Below are 16207 nucleotides of genomic sequence, written 5' to 3' on the forward strand. Positions count from 1 at the left end.
AACGGGTAAAGCTAGTTTCACAGAGAGAGGGGGGAAATGAAGGGAACACACAAAGATAAGCAGATGTAAGGGCTGCAAGGTTCTAGGAAGAGTGACAGGTGGAAAGACAGACAAACTTCAGTTTCTCGTGCTTCTCCTTGTGCAGTCGGCTGTATCTTCTGTCCTTGGACTTGGTGCTCCTATATCCTTATAATTAATTCCCCTTTGGCCTGAGTCCATTGGAGTGGGTTTCTCTTTCTTGCAACCATACCATCTCTGAACAACGTGGCACTTTGGAAAGTCTCCTCCTGGCAGATGAATAGGCTCTGCCTCTGGTCGCCTAGCCCTGATCCTGTCACTTTCCCTGAGGCTGGCTTGGAGAGGCCTCATGCATAGCATTCTCTATCTGTGGCATCTTCATGGAGTCTTTGTGAGGGTTCATTCAAGGTTTCCAGAAAGGGACTTCACCCATCCCCCAGGCTCTGCTGCTACATCCCCATGGCAGAACTGATGCGTCATTTTATACTGGGACTCCCTGCTTAACCCTTCAGAGCAAGGGCGTCACTATTTACAGCTAGAGGTGTGCTCTGGGGTGACAGCATCTCTGCACCCAAACTGAGCATTTCCTCTAGCATCCAGGTCCCAGGGGTAGGTGTTTGTGTAGTTTTAGGCATGTCAAAGCATGTCTGCAGTGTGGTGGGGGACAGGGGAGCAATGGGCACCAGTCTTCCCCAGAACAAGGTCTCCAAAAGTGGCCCCTTTACAACATGTTCCCTTGCCTATTGTTGAAACCGGGATGGAAGTACACCAGAGGAAGCGGGGTGAAAGCAAACATTGGTCTGTTCAATTTACTGGCAGTCAGAACAGGGGGTGTTTGGGAAGTCTGTGGGAGGCATCTTTTTACAAGCAATTCCCCCGCCCCTTCCCCCCATTGACATAGCCCCTCTTCCCTGAAGTTATGAACGTGTGCTATACTTGTAGCCACAGAAGCACATCGCAAATTTGCTTTCAGGATCCTGCTAATGAATGAGGAAGTCAGGCCAGGCCAGGTGGCAGGGCACCCACCTGAGAAAAAAAAGGAATACAAAGGCACTGCGAGTGTTAAACAAGCGAAACTCTTCTTTTTCTCAAAACGTAGTCAGGCCTGGAGACTGTCTATGTGATTTGGAGAGAGAATCAGCAGAGCTGAAGGGTGACTGGAAGCCATCGCCAGAGGGAAGAACACGAGCTTCAAGGCCAGATGCCAGCTGAGCTCTCAGAACAGCCCAGCCAGGAGGACAGGCAGGAGAAGCATGGGCCAGGCCACCAGGAACACTGAAACGCAAGAGAGGACTGTCAGGTGGGCTTTGGAATTCAGCAGCCAAAATGAGGTGGCATCCCTATCTTCTGTCTTACAAGGATGACAAAGGCAGAGTATCCTTAATATTTATTTTGGGTTATAGCCCCTGGGAGGTGGCACAGGGCCATGTGGTAGAGGCAAAGCTGTCTCACCACCACCAAATAAACTTCATTTTCCTCTGAGCATGCTGGAAGGCACTTTTCCCCACCTCCTTTGCAGGTAGGTGGGACCATATGACTGAATCTGGCCAGTGGAATGTGGGTAGAAGCTGCTTCTAGGCCCGGTCCTTAAAACCTCCTACATAATTCTCCCTGCTCCTTCATCCATCATCTAGGGACCAGAAGCAGAGGATCCAGGAGAGGACTTGTGGGGGACAGTAGAGTTGCCAGAAGTTACCAGAAGGTAAGAACCTGAGTTCCTAATGACTGCAAAGGCACTGAACTGCATCCTCCAGTGATTTAATGGGAAATAAACTGTTGTATAAAAGCACAGAAAGATGGAGATTGTTTGTTACAGCAGCTAGCATTACTTACTATGACTAATACTGAAGAGGCAGAAGGACAGGGAGGTTAAAAAGCACTACTTCTGTTGCTTGACTACTTAGCTTAGAATCCTAGCTCTGCAGCTAGCTGTGCAGACCCAGGCGAGTTATTGAAGCTCTCCAAACCTGAATTTCCCTGTATGCAAAATAGAAACATTACTAGCAGCTATTACTGCGTGAGATTTTTGTAAGGCAAGTGAGTGAACTCATAGCAAGCATTTAGAACAGTGCCTGGCACATGGTAAACACCATGTAAGTATTGATTTTGAAAATCAGACTCTAAGATCTGGGAGGTTGGATTCATATCTCTTCTAAACATTACTGTATACTCAGGGTTAAAGAAGGGCTTGGATCCTGGATCATAGCTGCCTCATGTTGGAGGACCTGGGAGAGGTATGCACCGCCCCCTCCACCCAATACCAGATTATAACGGCTCTCTGTCCCCTAAATTTCAGAGTAACTTGCTGATGTCCTTAGGAGGGAGGGGGAGAAGAATATCATAATTTTCAGAAACATATTAGTATATGACAATCAGCTTATAATTATGAAACATAGGTTGATGTTTAATTAATTCTAAAACATCAGAAATGCTTGTGGGAGATAGCAAGCAATGAAACCATAGGTGCCCTCTTGTGGGTCTCTGCTACCAGGTCACAGTAACTCCCTCCATTTTCAGAAGGCTCCAGAATCCACTACCCACCGAGAAATTAGTCAATTTGGCAAAGGCTACTGGGAAGCCAGGCTGCTCCCGGCACTGTGCTAACCTGAAGGACTGGAAGAAATGAATGAGATTGAGGTCCCTGCTCTCAAGCTGCTTTTGCTCTGAGCTCTAACCCCCCTCTCCAATGAGCACTGCTTTTCTGAGTGTTGTCTGAATGTTAGCACTGAGCATGGAGAGGACAACTTGAGATTATCTGGAAACTTTTAGACTGTTATCTAGTTGGAGATTTGAGGATGGGTAGAACTTTTTCATGTCTGGGTTCACCAGCATAGCCCATTTTGGGGGATAGTGAAATCTTAATAGCATTGCTTTCCCTTTGGGCCAAAATACATTTCTTAGATTTGTCTTCCTATTGAGCTCCAATTCATCCATCAAAAGCCCTTTCCGATGTTAACACATGCAGAAATTCTCTCCTGACCTTATCCAATACAGTTAATTACTCTTCTGTGTGCCCCTTCTGCACTACCTACTTGCTTGTGATTTATCTGCTTATATGCCTATCTCATTTTTGCAACTGGCGTTCATTTGGCCTACAGGGCTTATTCTGCTAATATTTGCACACCTGTCTCCTTTTTCTCATTTAGTTCAAATATCACCTCCTCTGAAAAATTTTCTGACCATTTATCCATTCTGATATTCATTTTCCTTCCTATCTTGGTAATAGAACCATCACACATTGGTTGGGCACATGGCCACCCAGGATAAAGACTACATTTCCCAACTTCCTTTGCAGCTAGGTGTGGCCATGTGACTAAGCACTGGCCAATGAGATGTAAGTGGAGGTATAAGGTGTCAGCTTCCAGGATTGTTCCTTAAAAGTCATTGCCTTCTTCCAAGTTCCCTCAATCCTGGCCTAGATATAAAGATTGGTGCTCTGGCTGCCATCTTAGACCATGAAGGTGATGGCCACACCCTAAAGATGGTAGAGGGGTGAGATGGAAGGAGGTTGGATTCTTTTTTTTTTTTAGAACCCAATCCCAACTAATATGTGTGGCATGAGTAGTTCCCATCATAAGGAAGCAAAATAATTGCTAAAATGTTCACCAATTAGTGACTCAAGAGAAAGTCCCTGTTGAGGGGGGAATTCTCTGGCCAGTACAATGATTCAGGCCTTTAAGTACAGGGGAACTGGCATTGGTTAATTATTACTGCTTTATAGTAATGCCCTACTGCAGAAGGATGAGTAACTGAGGAGTTTTCATTGTTAGGGCCAAGTGAGGGAGCCAGAGGGTCTCTTTGGGAGTTAGTTAGCTTGTAAGAAGCCCTTATCTACAGCCAATAGGAGAGTGGATACAGCTGAAGAGCAAATTCGGACTCAATATAGTTGCCAAGCTTAAATGATGGTTGAATGGTCTGTCTAGGCAGCTTTGCTACGATGTCAGAGCTCTAGCTGGAAAAACCTGGGGACTGAGGAACATGGGATGAGATCGTCTGGATAGAGGCTCCTAAGGATTGTGATTCTTCTGGTCGCCCGGAGCCAATGCCCTCAGAGCCTGCCTCTCTTTATTAGGAGCTAGCCTTCCCTTATCCATATGAAGTGAGTCTGGATTCTTGACGACCTTATAGTGCTGCCCTGTTAGCCCTGGATTGCTTGCCTTGTGGACTTCATTTATGTGTGAGAGAAATAAACTTCTGTGTTATCTAAGGCGGTTATTTAACCCTAACCCATGCTGGTAATTTTCTATCACATCACTCTCCTCTATTTCTAAACTACGTTGTTAACTTTTTGTTATCTATTTCTCAACTGGAACACAATCTCCATGAGGACAGGCATCTGGCCTGTATCGTTCACCATTATAACTTCACTGCCTAGCACACAGTAGGTGCTCAACAAACATTTCCTGTCTAATGACTGGCTCTCCTGCTGCACTGTGAGAGCTCATCTCTAGAGCCAGCCTAGGGTCTGATTTATATCACGGTCCACAGTTCTCGGCACAGGGCCTGGCACGTAGAAGAGGCTATAACTAAATATTCACTGAATTAAAAAGAGGGAGAGTTGGGAGGGAGGGCTATGGGAAAGGCAGGAGAAAATGATGTACCTGCAGTGCTGGTGGTTCCACTCATGACACCAAGAGACTGGGCACCTGGAGACAAGAGCAGAAGGTGAGGGTTTCCATAGTCATGCTCCACTGACTGTGGCACTGTAGCCTTAGTTGCTCCAAGACCTCCTGGACCTGGCCATCACAGTCACGGACAATCCACATTGTGGAAGCATCTATTATCATGCATATGAAACTTAATCCTCCTGACAGATTTGTGAGGAAACTGTTCTCATCCCCATTTGACAGATGAGAAGACCGAGGCTCAGCAATGTCTGCCAGTGAGCGGAAGAGCTTGGATTTGAACCCCAGTCTGTCTGGTTGCAAAGTGGAAGTTCCTAGCACCTCCTCCCCCCTCCCCTAGCTACCCTGTGACAACACATGAGGCAATAAAAGGACAGGACAATTCCAGGCAGAGCCTTCTTCAGGAGACAGCCTGTTTACTCATTTGGAGAATGGAAGTGGTAATAGTGCTCACGTCCTTAGACTGTTGTGAACATTTCATGTGACAATGCATATAAATGTGTTTGGTATGGTGCCAGGCACAAAGTATTATCATTACCATTACTATTATTACTGTTATTAATGTTACTGCATCCTAATTTCTCTAGGACAAAAAGAAAATGTTTTCACTTTCTTGGATTTCTTGATTCTGCCATTCCAGTGTGAATAAAAACCATGACTAACTACCACAGGTCCTGCTAACCCACGGGATGGAGGGATGAAAATTTGAGGAGCACTTGGAAAGCTTCTCCTATGTCATGCCCCAGAACACTGTAACTGAATTTTGAGAAACACAGTCATTCCTCAGAAAACAAAGTTGGTTTAGGACTTAGACTGAGTTATGGGGACCTGGCAGGAGGGAAAAGGCAAAGGACACACGCTTTGGAATCAGACCGAGCTGGGTTCAGCGCTAACTCCAGCTGCTCACGAGTGGGTGATCTTGGGTGAGTCACTTAATCTCTCTGAGCTTCAGTTTCTCACCTGTAAAGTGGAAGCATCTGGGGAGGATTAAGTGAGTCAGTGCATGCTGAGAGCTTAGCCTGATCTCTAGCGCACAGCACATGTGGCAAAAGCGACTATCATTACCCAAAGCATCTCCTGGAAAGATGCATTCACCAGTGGGGGGCACTGAGGAAGCAGAAAAAGGCCTGGGGTGTTAGGTTGGTGACCCCAGGCATCTGCAGTTAGCTGTCAGCACCTGGCCAGCTGGTGTTATCACTAGGACGTGGCCACTTCTTACCTCTGCGAGTGATGGGTCCCAGATCTAAAACACGGGCTGGGTCAATAGCCACTCCTTCACTGCGGAGTTGATTTCTCGAGCAAGACTGTGGGGATGGAGAATTCTCATTATGTCAAAATGTAAAGGCGCGTTCCTCTCCAGGCTGCTTCTGCAATGGGCAGCTCCGGCCCAAGCATGGAGCCTCGCCCCCTCTATGATCCTAATTCTGATGTCTGGTTTTCTCAATCTAGAGAATTCTCACTGTCATGTCAAAGGAACCTGGGTTTGAATCTCTTCTCCTCTCTTTTAGCTGTTTAATTTGGGACAGATGACTATACCTGTCTACTATTGTTAAATAGTATCTTCCTGGTTGTGAAGGTTAAAAGGAAGTATGTCTGCAGCACACAGGCACATAGCAAGCACTCAAGAAATGCCACCTCGTAGCAGGCAGTGCTAAATCTGGGTTAAGAGCATGGGCACTGTAGTTACACCTCAGCCAGGGCACACCCCAGCTCTGATACTTTCTAGCTGTGTGGCCCTTGGGCAAGGGACCTCTCTGAACTCAGTTTCCTCATATGTACAATGGGGTTGCTAAAAGAATCTACTTAAAGGGTTGCTGTGAGAATTAAATTAGATAAGGCATATAAAAGTTTTAGTACAGTGCTTGACACAGAGTAAGCACTAAAAGAAGTCAACTATTATTAAAATCATTTAAAATGTCCTGGGCCAAGGAAACCTAGAGGACAGGCTCTTTCATCTGATATACTTCCTGGGGACACAAGGCTTGCTTACCTGTGGGCTTTTGGAGGCTTAAAGTACATCCATTCATCCTTCTTTTGTCCCTCTCTTCCTCTTTTTCTCCTTCCCTCCCTTCCATCCATCCACCCATCCATCCATCTTTCCATCTCTTCATCCATCTAACTTCCTTTCCCTTTCTCCCTTCCTCTCTCCTTTCCTCCCTCCCGTCTTTCAATCCATCCATAATTCCAATAAATATATATGGAGGTACCAGGCCCCATGTCAGGCACTGAATAGCTGTTCAGTCCAAAGAGATACTCACCGGCTGGCACTGCTCTTTAAGGGAATTGCAGAGAGAAATCTCACAATGCAGGAAAACTAGGTCATAATTTCCAGCAAACATGAACATCTGAACTGAGAACCGGCTTTCCGATGACACCCCATTCTCTTCCACGTAGATAGTGGAATCACGTTTATTTGGGCAGCTGGGAGGGTGACAGGCACAGGGATTTAACTTCTAGAGCAACTCAGGGGGCCTGAGGCCCTTGGCTGCATCTTTAATTTGTACCCAGTATAAAAATAGCATCAGAGAGAATTAAAGAGCCTCCCCACCTCCCGCCAAGTGTTTTCTCCAACCTATAACACAGACTTTTATTCCTCCAGGTTTCCTCCACAATGTTACCCATAAGCCCACACGGTTTAAGTGGGGGGGGGGGGGGCACAGTCCCTGGAACGAGACAGACTGATTTCAAATTCCAACCCAACCCACTTTCTAGTTAAGCGATCGTGAGCCGATTACTTTACTGAACCTCACTTTTCTTATCTGTAAAGTAGGGACAGGAATATGCACTTCCTAGGGTTGATGTGAGCATTTAATGAGATAAGCCTTATATTCTGCCTAGTACAGTGCTTGGCATACAGCTAAACTCTATGGTAAATGTTAACTAGTATTATTACCACGGTTCGAATCATGATCTATAGATATGCATTTCCCTTTGTTTTTGCTAGTTAACAATATTCAATAATATTTTGTCCCATAACAGTTACACTATTTTCATGTTGTTCAGTTAGCGTTAACATCTGTATAAAAGTCCCCTGTTTTTGAATTATGAACCTATCGCCAACGTTATAAAAGGTACTGAAATGAAAAATAATTGGCATTTCTTTACCCTGCCCACCTATTTTGTATTAATCCTTTAAGGCTACAATCTCAGGAGTGATATTTCTGGGTCACAGGGTATGGTCATCATATGTAATACCAAATTATTTTCCAAAAGAGGCAAGCCAAGTTACCCAACTGCCAGACAGGGATGAGGTGATCATTCTTCTCCACCCCAAACCTCATTTAGGCCAAAAGATAACCCCAGATTGTCCGGTACCTGTTTCTGATGATGAAATATCTCACAGGGTCATTCATGTCTCCAGTGGGCGTGGCATAGCAGTTCCTCAACACCAGGTTAAATCGGGACGTGTCCCCTCTCTCCAAGATGGCACCCACATAGAGCATGGATTCAACAGACAGCACGACTGCAGACCCTTCATAAGGAGATGTGTAGTTCTGGTCTTGGAAGAGGGCCATCCTGACAGTGAACTCTCCCTCCCCGTCCACACTGATGTTCAGGGAACTGAAAACAGAAAAACCACAAGAATGGAAACTTCAGGTTTTGACCAGTGAGAACAAAATCAGTCAAGTCCCACACTTGTGTTGGGTTATGAAGGCAGAGGCACATCTTTGATTCCTAAATGAACTATTCAATCAGTTATTTAAATCAAGCATTTACTACCTTCTAAACTTGACAAACACATGAGTCTGGCTCCAGGATTCCTACAAATTCTCCCTGCAACAGAGAGCAGACATACCTCCTTCACTCAAAGAACACCTCCATCTTCTAACCTGTAGAATAGGGCTTGGAACCAGTTCTGTGGGCTCACAGTTTCTAGCAGCAGACCTCTTCCCTGCACCCCATAATCTTCAATAAAACACCAATTTTAACAAGATAAATAAAATGGCTTTAATGTTTATTTTTTATGAACCTTGGACCCCAACACATTACAGACTGAAATCTAGAAATTGAACCAGAAGATTTCTAATCCTAACCCTGCCATTCTGTGAGCCCAGGAGGCAATTAGGGAATGGGAAGGGCACCTTGGGTTTCTGATACCCCCAGAAGGACCCCCAGCAAGTCTAGGAATGCTGAGGAATTCCTTCAACAGGGCCCAGTCCAGGCACAGCCATACAGCAGTGAACAAAAGACAAAAGCCCCTGCCCAAATTGAATTCCATCCAAATTGCTATTTGGTTCTATTTCTGGTGAGTTACAGGCGCTGTTTATCCAATCAAAGCTGATCTGGCTTAAATCCCACATTTGCAGGGAAGCCTTCCTGCCCCCAACTGTGCTCCCCAACCAAGATTAGGTCAGGGACCCTTGCTCCCTGATCCCACAGCACTCCGAGCCTACCCCACACTGCGTGCATCTCACTTGTAAATAATTTTTGATACAGTTAGTTGTTAATGCCTTTCTTCCTCAAGATAAATGAAATTGCTGTGCATTTTTGTTCCTTAGCGTTTTTTTTTTTTTGTTTTTTTTTTTTTGCGGTACGCGGACCTCTTACTGTTGTGGCCTCTCCCGTTGCGGAGCACAGGCTCCGGACGCGCAGGCTCAGCGGCCATGGCTCACGGGCCCAGCCGCTCCGCGGCATGTGGGATCTTCCCGGACCGGGTCACGAACCCGTGTGCCCTGCATCGGCAGGCGGACTCTCAACCACTGCTCTCTCCTGGACAAACATGTGTAAGCTCACATACCTCTAGGAAGCCCTTCCTTAGCATATTTAATTAACACTGTTTCATGTTGTTGTATTGTTTCATAGTAATAATCTTTAATATCCACAAAATATTCTATGCCTGCCTTGTTCATGCCGAACATCCCCATACATAATCAACAAATATTTGTGGAGTGAACAAGCGAATGAACGGAAGCTCCTGAAGGAGGCGGGCGGATCCTGTGGACGTCCTAAGATGTCGTGAAGTCAGTCAGGGTTACGGGTCAAAGGGTAAGTAAGGGTCAGTGCCATACCTTACGATGGGCTTCAGGGCAGTTTGGAGGCTGACTTTCATGTCCAGCGGGTAGGCACACTGGAAGTTGATGCTGAGGATGGTGTCTCTGATGATGAAATCGTTGACCAAGAAGAGGGTGTTTTTGTAGATGGCATGGGTTTGGTTTCTCTTTGGCATAAAAACAAGACCACACGTATGTTTATGTGGATGAGGGTACAAGTGTATCTGGGATTCAGGTCTGTGTGACTCCAGAGTTGATGCTGTCAGTCAAGCTGACACCCTGCCCTCTGACCTCAAGGAGGCAATGGGCCTCCTCCCGCAGTGGCACTGACACTTTACGGGAAGGGGACTGAGGACCCCAGATCAAAAACTACAACAATAAATTACTGACCCTTGGGAACAGTCAGGAACCACCATGCCTGGTCCTCTGTGAACCTTTCCCACCTCATCCCTAAGTGAAATAATCATAATCATAACTTACATTTGCTGAGCTTAAGATCAAACCTATTCTCAGCTCTTTCCTGGACAAACATGTGTAAGCTCACATACCTCTAGAGGCCCATGGAGGCTAAGTGACTTGTCCAAGGGCTCCCAGTTACTGAGACACTCTGGCAGCAGTGGGATAAACACCACTCACCTCCAGAATGTTTCCGCAGGCACCAGCCTGGGCGGGGCTGGTCACCGATATCCAGTTGTTCTCCTCTCTTTGCATCATGCTGCTGCAGTTCCAGTTCTGGTCCCGAAGGTAGGCATGGACCTCGTCCCCGAAACCCAGGCCTCCCAGCAGACACTTGTCCAGGGACACTTTGATCTCCTTGGCCTGACAGTCCAGCTGGGGCTGCAAACTGTGCACATCTGGAAAGTTGGGAGAGGGAGGGAGGTAGAGTGGACAGAAGCCTGGACGTAGCGGGCAGAGCTCACACTTTCTGCCCTTTGGCAAAGCCACCTTGCCCACCGGGAGGCTGGGGAGACTGGAGGGGGCCTGGGACCCACGTGGGATTCACACCCAGGCTTGTGGTAGGTGAAGTTGGCAGAGATGCCCCTGGTCCAAGCTTTCCAAGCATTTTGTGTGCAGGCTTGGTGAAGGTTCTCGTGTCTGGTTCCTGTTGAGCCCCAGAGCAGGTCGCCCCAAAATATGCTTAATGGTACATTGATTATTTTGAATTAAAGTTACTTAAGGTACAGCTGATGCAAGAAGGACACTGTGACCCTCCTCTCTGTCTCCCTGAAGGCAGGAACTAAGTCTCCCCTGTGAAAGGTGCCCTCCCTGCATCTGGAGGTAGAAGGACACCCTTGTCGCCAGAGATGAGGAACTCGGGCTCCTTCTTGCCCCTCTGCTTAGAACACTCTCTCCTCTGCAGCGACTGGGAGTGTGCTCACAGGAAAGCAGGCCTGTACCCAAAGCAAGCGTCGGAGGCCCTTGTTAGAGTCTCGCAGGGAAGGAGATCATCTCAGCGGGAAGCTCATCCAATCCCCACCCGGGGCTTAGGGCTCATCTGTGGCATGTCTACCCATGGGTCACCTGACTGTGTTTGCTTACCTACTGGGATGAACAAAACATCACCTCCAGAGCCTGCCCATTTGGACTGCTCTGATTGAAGTCTCATAAAATCCCTGCATTGTGGGTATTTTTTATTATTATCTCATCCCCATTTTACAGATGAGGACATTAAGGCTCAGAGAGTGTAGGTGGCTTGTCCCAGGCCCCAGGCCCCACCTGGCCAATCCAGGACTGGCACAGGAGTCTGCCCCTGTTCCTCATGTACAGACTCTGCAGATATTTCAACACAACTTCCACACCTGCAGAGTTCTCATCCTTTGTCCCTCATGGGTCAAGCCCACTCATTCCTGAGGCCACGGTCCAGTGGCTGACCTGGAAACGTGCTCCATCCCTGCCCCCAATCCTTGCAAACTCACTGGCTTCGTGCACTCTCATCCCCTGACCTCAGTTCCATCCCTGCTGACTCTGGTCCACACCTTGTCCAGACCCTCTGAAGTTCCCTCCCTCCTGCCCTGCCCACTAGGCCAGCCCAATCCCAGCGCTCACCGGAGATATTGAGGTCCTGTCTGCAGAAGCAGTCCCAGGTGCCACTGACGAAGCGACACTCCTCCTTGGAGCGGCAGGTCCTCTCACAGCTGTGCTGCGTGGTGGCGGGGTCTGGGGTAAGGTGCAGAGGAAGAGGATAAGATGCAGAGCAGGGTGGACCTGAGGCCACCAAGGCCAACCTTGTCATTCTACAGGGCACGGAAGACCTGTGCCACGCTTGGTGGAAGGGTCAAGCCACAAACTCGAATTTCCTGACTCCTAATCCAGTGAGGTGAGAACCCCGGAGGTGCATCCTAGTGCTCTTACTACAAGGCAGACGCTGTTCCCAGTACTTTCCATGCATTAGCTCGTTCATTTCACGCGGTGACCACATGGGGGTGGGGGTAGCACAGCAGTTAAGCATTTGGATCGTGCAGCTGGGGTGCTAGGCTCAAACCTGGCTCTGCCACAATTCCAGCTCTGTGATGTTGGGAGAACTGCTGAACCTCTCTGTGCCCCAGACCCCTCATCTGAACTAACTATATAGTGCATGTCTCATGAAGTTGAGGAGAGGACTAAAGGAATGAATGGTTTCAAGTGTTTAGAACAGGAGCAGAGGCACTGTAATGCATGCTGTGTTGCTGTCATTTTTGCCATTGTCCGTTTTTTTCAGCTCAGAAAACCCAAACTCAGAGAGCTGAATTAAACTGCCCAAGTGGAATCTAAATCTCAATGAGTTTGAGTTCTGAATATTATGCCACACACGTGGATAGACGCGCCAGGAGATTTCACCTTCAGATCCGAATTTCTGGCTTTACTTGAAATGCTGGAAGGTCTGGCAGCCCTTGGGCAACATTCCCATTGGGCAATAACTGACAGGCACTGAGTCGAGGCTGTTCTGCTGAATCTCCTCCTGACCTGCTCCACTCTCTCTACTGACCCTGGGCACTTCACCGGGTAGCCCTGCTCCCCTCACCTGTGCAATATCTCAGATCACACTTCGGGATGCCCTCCAACCGGTACACGTGGTACTGGCCCGGGCAAGCCTTCACCAGCACCTCCGTCTTCCAGAGGCAGCAGTTGCCACTCCAATGGGCACAGGCGATACGGTTGACGATGCCCTCCCCGACGGTGGGGTGGGTACCATTCAGCCACACGGGAGCAGCCGTCTGGCAGTGGTGCACGGGGACGCAGTCCTCCGGCATCCTCACTCCTCCGTCTCCCACAAATCGGTACCAGCCGTGCTTGTCACTGTCACATTTCTCGTCTTCTCCCGTGTTCTCTGTGCTTCGGGAGGGTTCATCCAGTAGGGTGTAATTCTGGCAGGGGTCAAAACAGAGCTGCGCCTCTGGGGTGCCAGGGGCTCCACACTCCAAGCCCTGCTCGTAGGAACTGGCACTGGTGGGGTTTCTGTAACCTGGAGAGTAACAGTATGCTCAGGTTTACAGAGAAACCCCAGAGCCTACAGCGTTTTTATCCCCGACACACTTTGTTTTGGAAATGCTGGGGGGCCCAATGAGGACAAGCAGAACATGATCCATTCATTGACCACCAGCCCTCATCACCTTGGGGTCAGAATAATCCTGAGGCCTTTGTGTGGTACATTACAGGCATTAAGAACATCGGGGTCATTAAAATGAATAAAGTAGAAATGAAACTTGTCAGAGTCCATTGCATTCCCAGAAGTAACCATAAATTTGTTGTACAGTCTTTAGACCCTTTCTATGCATATGTTTAAAATACAGTTCTTTTTAAATAAAAATGGGTTTAAAGTTGTAGAGCTTATTTTTTTCCACTTGTATCTCTTTCTTTCTTTCTTTCTTTCTTTCTTTCTTTCTTTCAACATTTTTATTGGAGTATAATTGCTTTACAATGGTGTGTTAGTTTCTGCTGTATAACAAAGTGAATCAGCTATACATGTACATATGTTCCCATATCTCTTCCCTCTTGCGTCTCCCTCCCACCCTCCCTATCCCACCCCTCTAGGTGGTCACAAAGCACTGAGCTGATCTCCCTGTGCTATGCAGCTGCTTCCCACTAGCTATCTATTTTACATTTGGTAGTGTATATATGTCCATTTCCACTTGCATTTTTTACTTAATATATCATAGACATTTGTCCATTATCAGTAGAGGAAGATCTAACACAAGGTTTCTTAACCTCAGCACTGTGGATGCTTGGGCTGGATAATTCTGTGCTGGGGGCTGTCCTGGGCACTGTAGGATGTTTAGCAGCGTCCCTGAGCTTTTCTTACTAGATGCCAGGAGTACTCCTCCCCAAAGCTGTCTCCAGACATTGTCAATTGTCCCCTGAGAAGCAAAATTACCCCCCACTGGTCTAACAGGACCATTTCTGATTGCTGATCTCATGGCTTTTAACAGATTCAGGGACTGTGATGCGTGAAGAGGCAGACAAGTAAAGCAGGGGTGGGGTGGGGGGCGGAGGAAGCCAACAGGCTGCTCAGTCTGGGTTTAAACCCAGCTCTGTGCCTGCTGACTGGGTGACCTTGGCAGATGGTTTAACTCCCCTGAGACCCTTCTGCAAAACAACACCTGTGAGCTAATGGTGCCCAAACTTCATCCATTCCCATGCCTCAGGTCATGACGTTTGCCACACGTGTGTCCACCTGTCCTATTATTTATTTCATGTGTTTCTTTCAATGACTCTCTTTATAAATTCGTTTCATCCTAAGGAATAATAGCTGTGATACCATAGGTATGATGTACTAGTTATTTTGTTTAATACCCATGAAGAAAAGTATATATAGCTATCAAAAAATTTTTTTTTGGCTGTGCCCCTCAACATGCAGGATCTTAGTTCCCTGACCGGGGATCCAACCCGTGGCCCCTGCAGTGGAAGCTCAGAATTTTAATTACTGGATCACCAGGGAAGTCCCCAAAAATTCTTTAAGAATTTCTGCACCCTCACAGTCATTTTGGGATAGGCATGCCCCATTTGGGAAAATAAAGCTTTAAAGGATTGTTGGCTGGTTAAATGAGATAGTAGGTGCAAAATGCCACGCACAGCACCTGGGGCCTAGTAGTTTAAGCTAATTCTCTCCTCTAGTTCTGATATGTTGAACAGTGTGAGTGCCTTAATGGTGAATTAAGTATATCCTACCAGGGTCACATCACATCCCTTTTTTTTTTTTCCCTGATGCACAAGCTACTTAATGGGTGACTGTGTGCCCAGCACCGAGGCGCTGATTGCTAAGGCTCTGTCCACCCCCACAAAGCTGGGATCACATTAGAGGGAATTTTTAGAAAAGACATGTTCAAGCCTTGCTTATGCACATGCTTGTTTTAAGGAAAGGAGTCGCTGCACTTGTTATTCTTGGATTCTTTCCTGCACACACTGTATTTTCCCAAGGGAGGCCATGAGCTGAGTCCCTCTAGCCCCCTCCACAGGTGACACGGGCAGAAATTTTCACCCTTGTGTTGAGCCTGAGAACCCTTCCTACAAGCATCTAAGATGCCCGATCTTTGGAAGGACCACAGAGAGATCACTAAGCCTAGTCCTTTCATTTTACAGATGAGCAAACTGACTCCGACGAAGGAGAAGCGCTTCCCAAAACAAGGCACAGAGTGCCTGGGTGATTCGTGTCCTCGTGAACCCCGGGCTCTCTGATCGCTCCCCTATCCGGGCACGGAAAGTTATGTTAACTGGCTTCCACTGTCCTCGAGGGGGAGTTTCTGATTTGGCTCTCTGAGAGACTGTGACTGATTCCAGCTTCTCTCATCTTGTTTCCCTCGACTTTCGGCTTCTGAACCTTTGCTTTAGTCATGCCCCTGTCTCCTCACTGACCCCGAAGCACCTTCTCTGCACTTCCCTGCTCACTCTCCAGGTATTGCAGGGCGTCTGAGATGCCAGGTGAGCAGAGCACTCACCTTGCTGTTCTGTAGATGCCAGGGTCAGAATGCAGGAGGCCAGGGCCAGCCACAGGACAGGAGCCATCCTTCCCATGAGCTGAGACATGCGGTCACTCAGTGGCCCGCAGATTATCCATGCAGCGGGGGGCGTTGCGGGAGGGAGAGACCCAGATACGATCAAGGAGACAGAGGTTGTTCCCTTGGGTGCATGCAAGGGTAAGAAGGGAACCCACATCAGTTGGCACGTGTACTAAGCCCCTTGCATACCTTAGCTCATTTAAGGCACCGAACCACCCTCCAGGGCAAGTATTATTATTCCTCCCATTTTACAGATGAAGAAGCTGAGACTCAGAGTAAGTTAATCCCAGAAATACTTATTGAGCCCCTCCTGTGTGTAAGCACTGTGCTGGAAGTGAAATAGCTTGCTCAGGCCCATATTCTTAGAAATGGACCGATGGCTTCCTTCATGAAGGGCTGTATTGCTTTAAAGCAGGTATGACTTGAAGAAAGGAGGTAGTATAACAGGAACAGGAGACTTGCCAAGTGGGTGAGATTGACAGCAAGAGAACAAAAGGCAAGCTTAGAGCCAGCCAGGACTGCAGAATGTCCTAGAAGGTCTCAGGGTAGTTCCTACTCAGGTCAAGGTAGTGGCTCTTGGAGACTGGATGGAGGGGGGCGG

General features: G+C 47.6%; 1 protein-coding gene across 5 annotated transcripts; it reads right to left on the minus strand.

Moving 5' to 3' along the window:
- Positions 1–816: 816 nt before the first annotated feature.
- Positions 817–15751, minus strand: GP2 (glycoprotein 2). 5 transcript variants are annotated; one of them, XM_027098074.1, is made up of 11 exons: positions 15547–15642; positions 12636–13076; positions 12533–12541; positions 11681–11791; positions 10271–10488; positions 9653–9801; positions 7959–8204; positions 6902–7064; positions 5863–5947; positions 4620–4664; positions 1129–1293 (listed from the first exon to the last, which is right to left on the minus strand). In XM_027098074.1, exons 1-11 carry the CDS (start codon positions 15632–15634, stop codon positions 1235–1237), a joined length of 1614 nt encoding a protein of 537 aa, XP_026953875.1. In that variant the 5' UTR covers positions 15635–15642; the 3' UTR covers positions 1129–1234. The 5 variants fall into 5 exon arrangements, with proteins under 5 accessions (XP_026953874.1, XP_026953875.1, XP_026953876.1 ...); XM_027098075.1 differs by lacking the exon at positions 12533–12541 and adding an exon at positions 14157–14164 and having other exon boundaries at positions 12636–13069; positions 15547–15622; XM_027098073.1 differs by lacking the exon at positions 12533–12541 and having other exon boundaries at positions 817–1293; positions 15547–15751.
- Positions 15752–16207: the final 456 nt, after the last annotated feature.

The sequence above is a fragment of the Aethalodelphis obliquidens genome, unplaced genomic scaffold (genome assembly GCF_003676395.1).
Source record: "Aethalodelphis obliquidens isolate GAN/ISIS:26980383/991018 unplaced genomic scaffold, ASM367639v1 scaffold120, whole genome shotgun sequence".
NCBI lineage: Eukaryota > Metazoa > Chordata > Mammalia > Artiodactyla > Delphinidae > Aethalodelphis > Aethalodelphis obliquidens.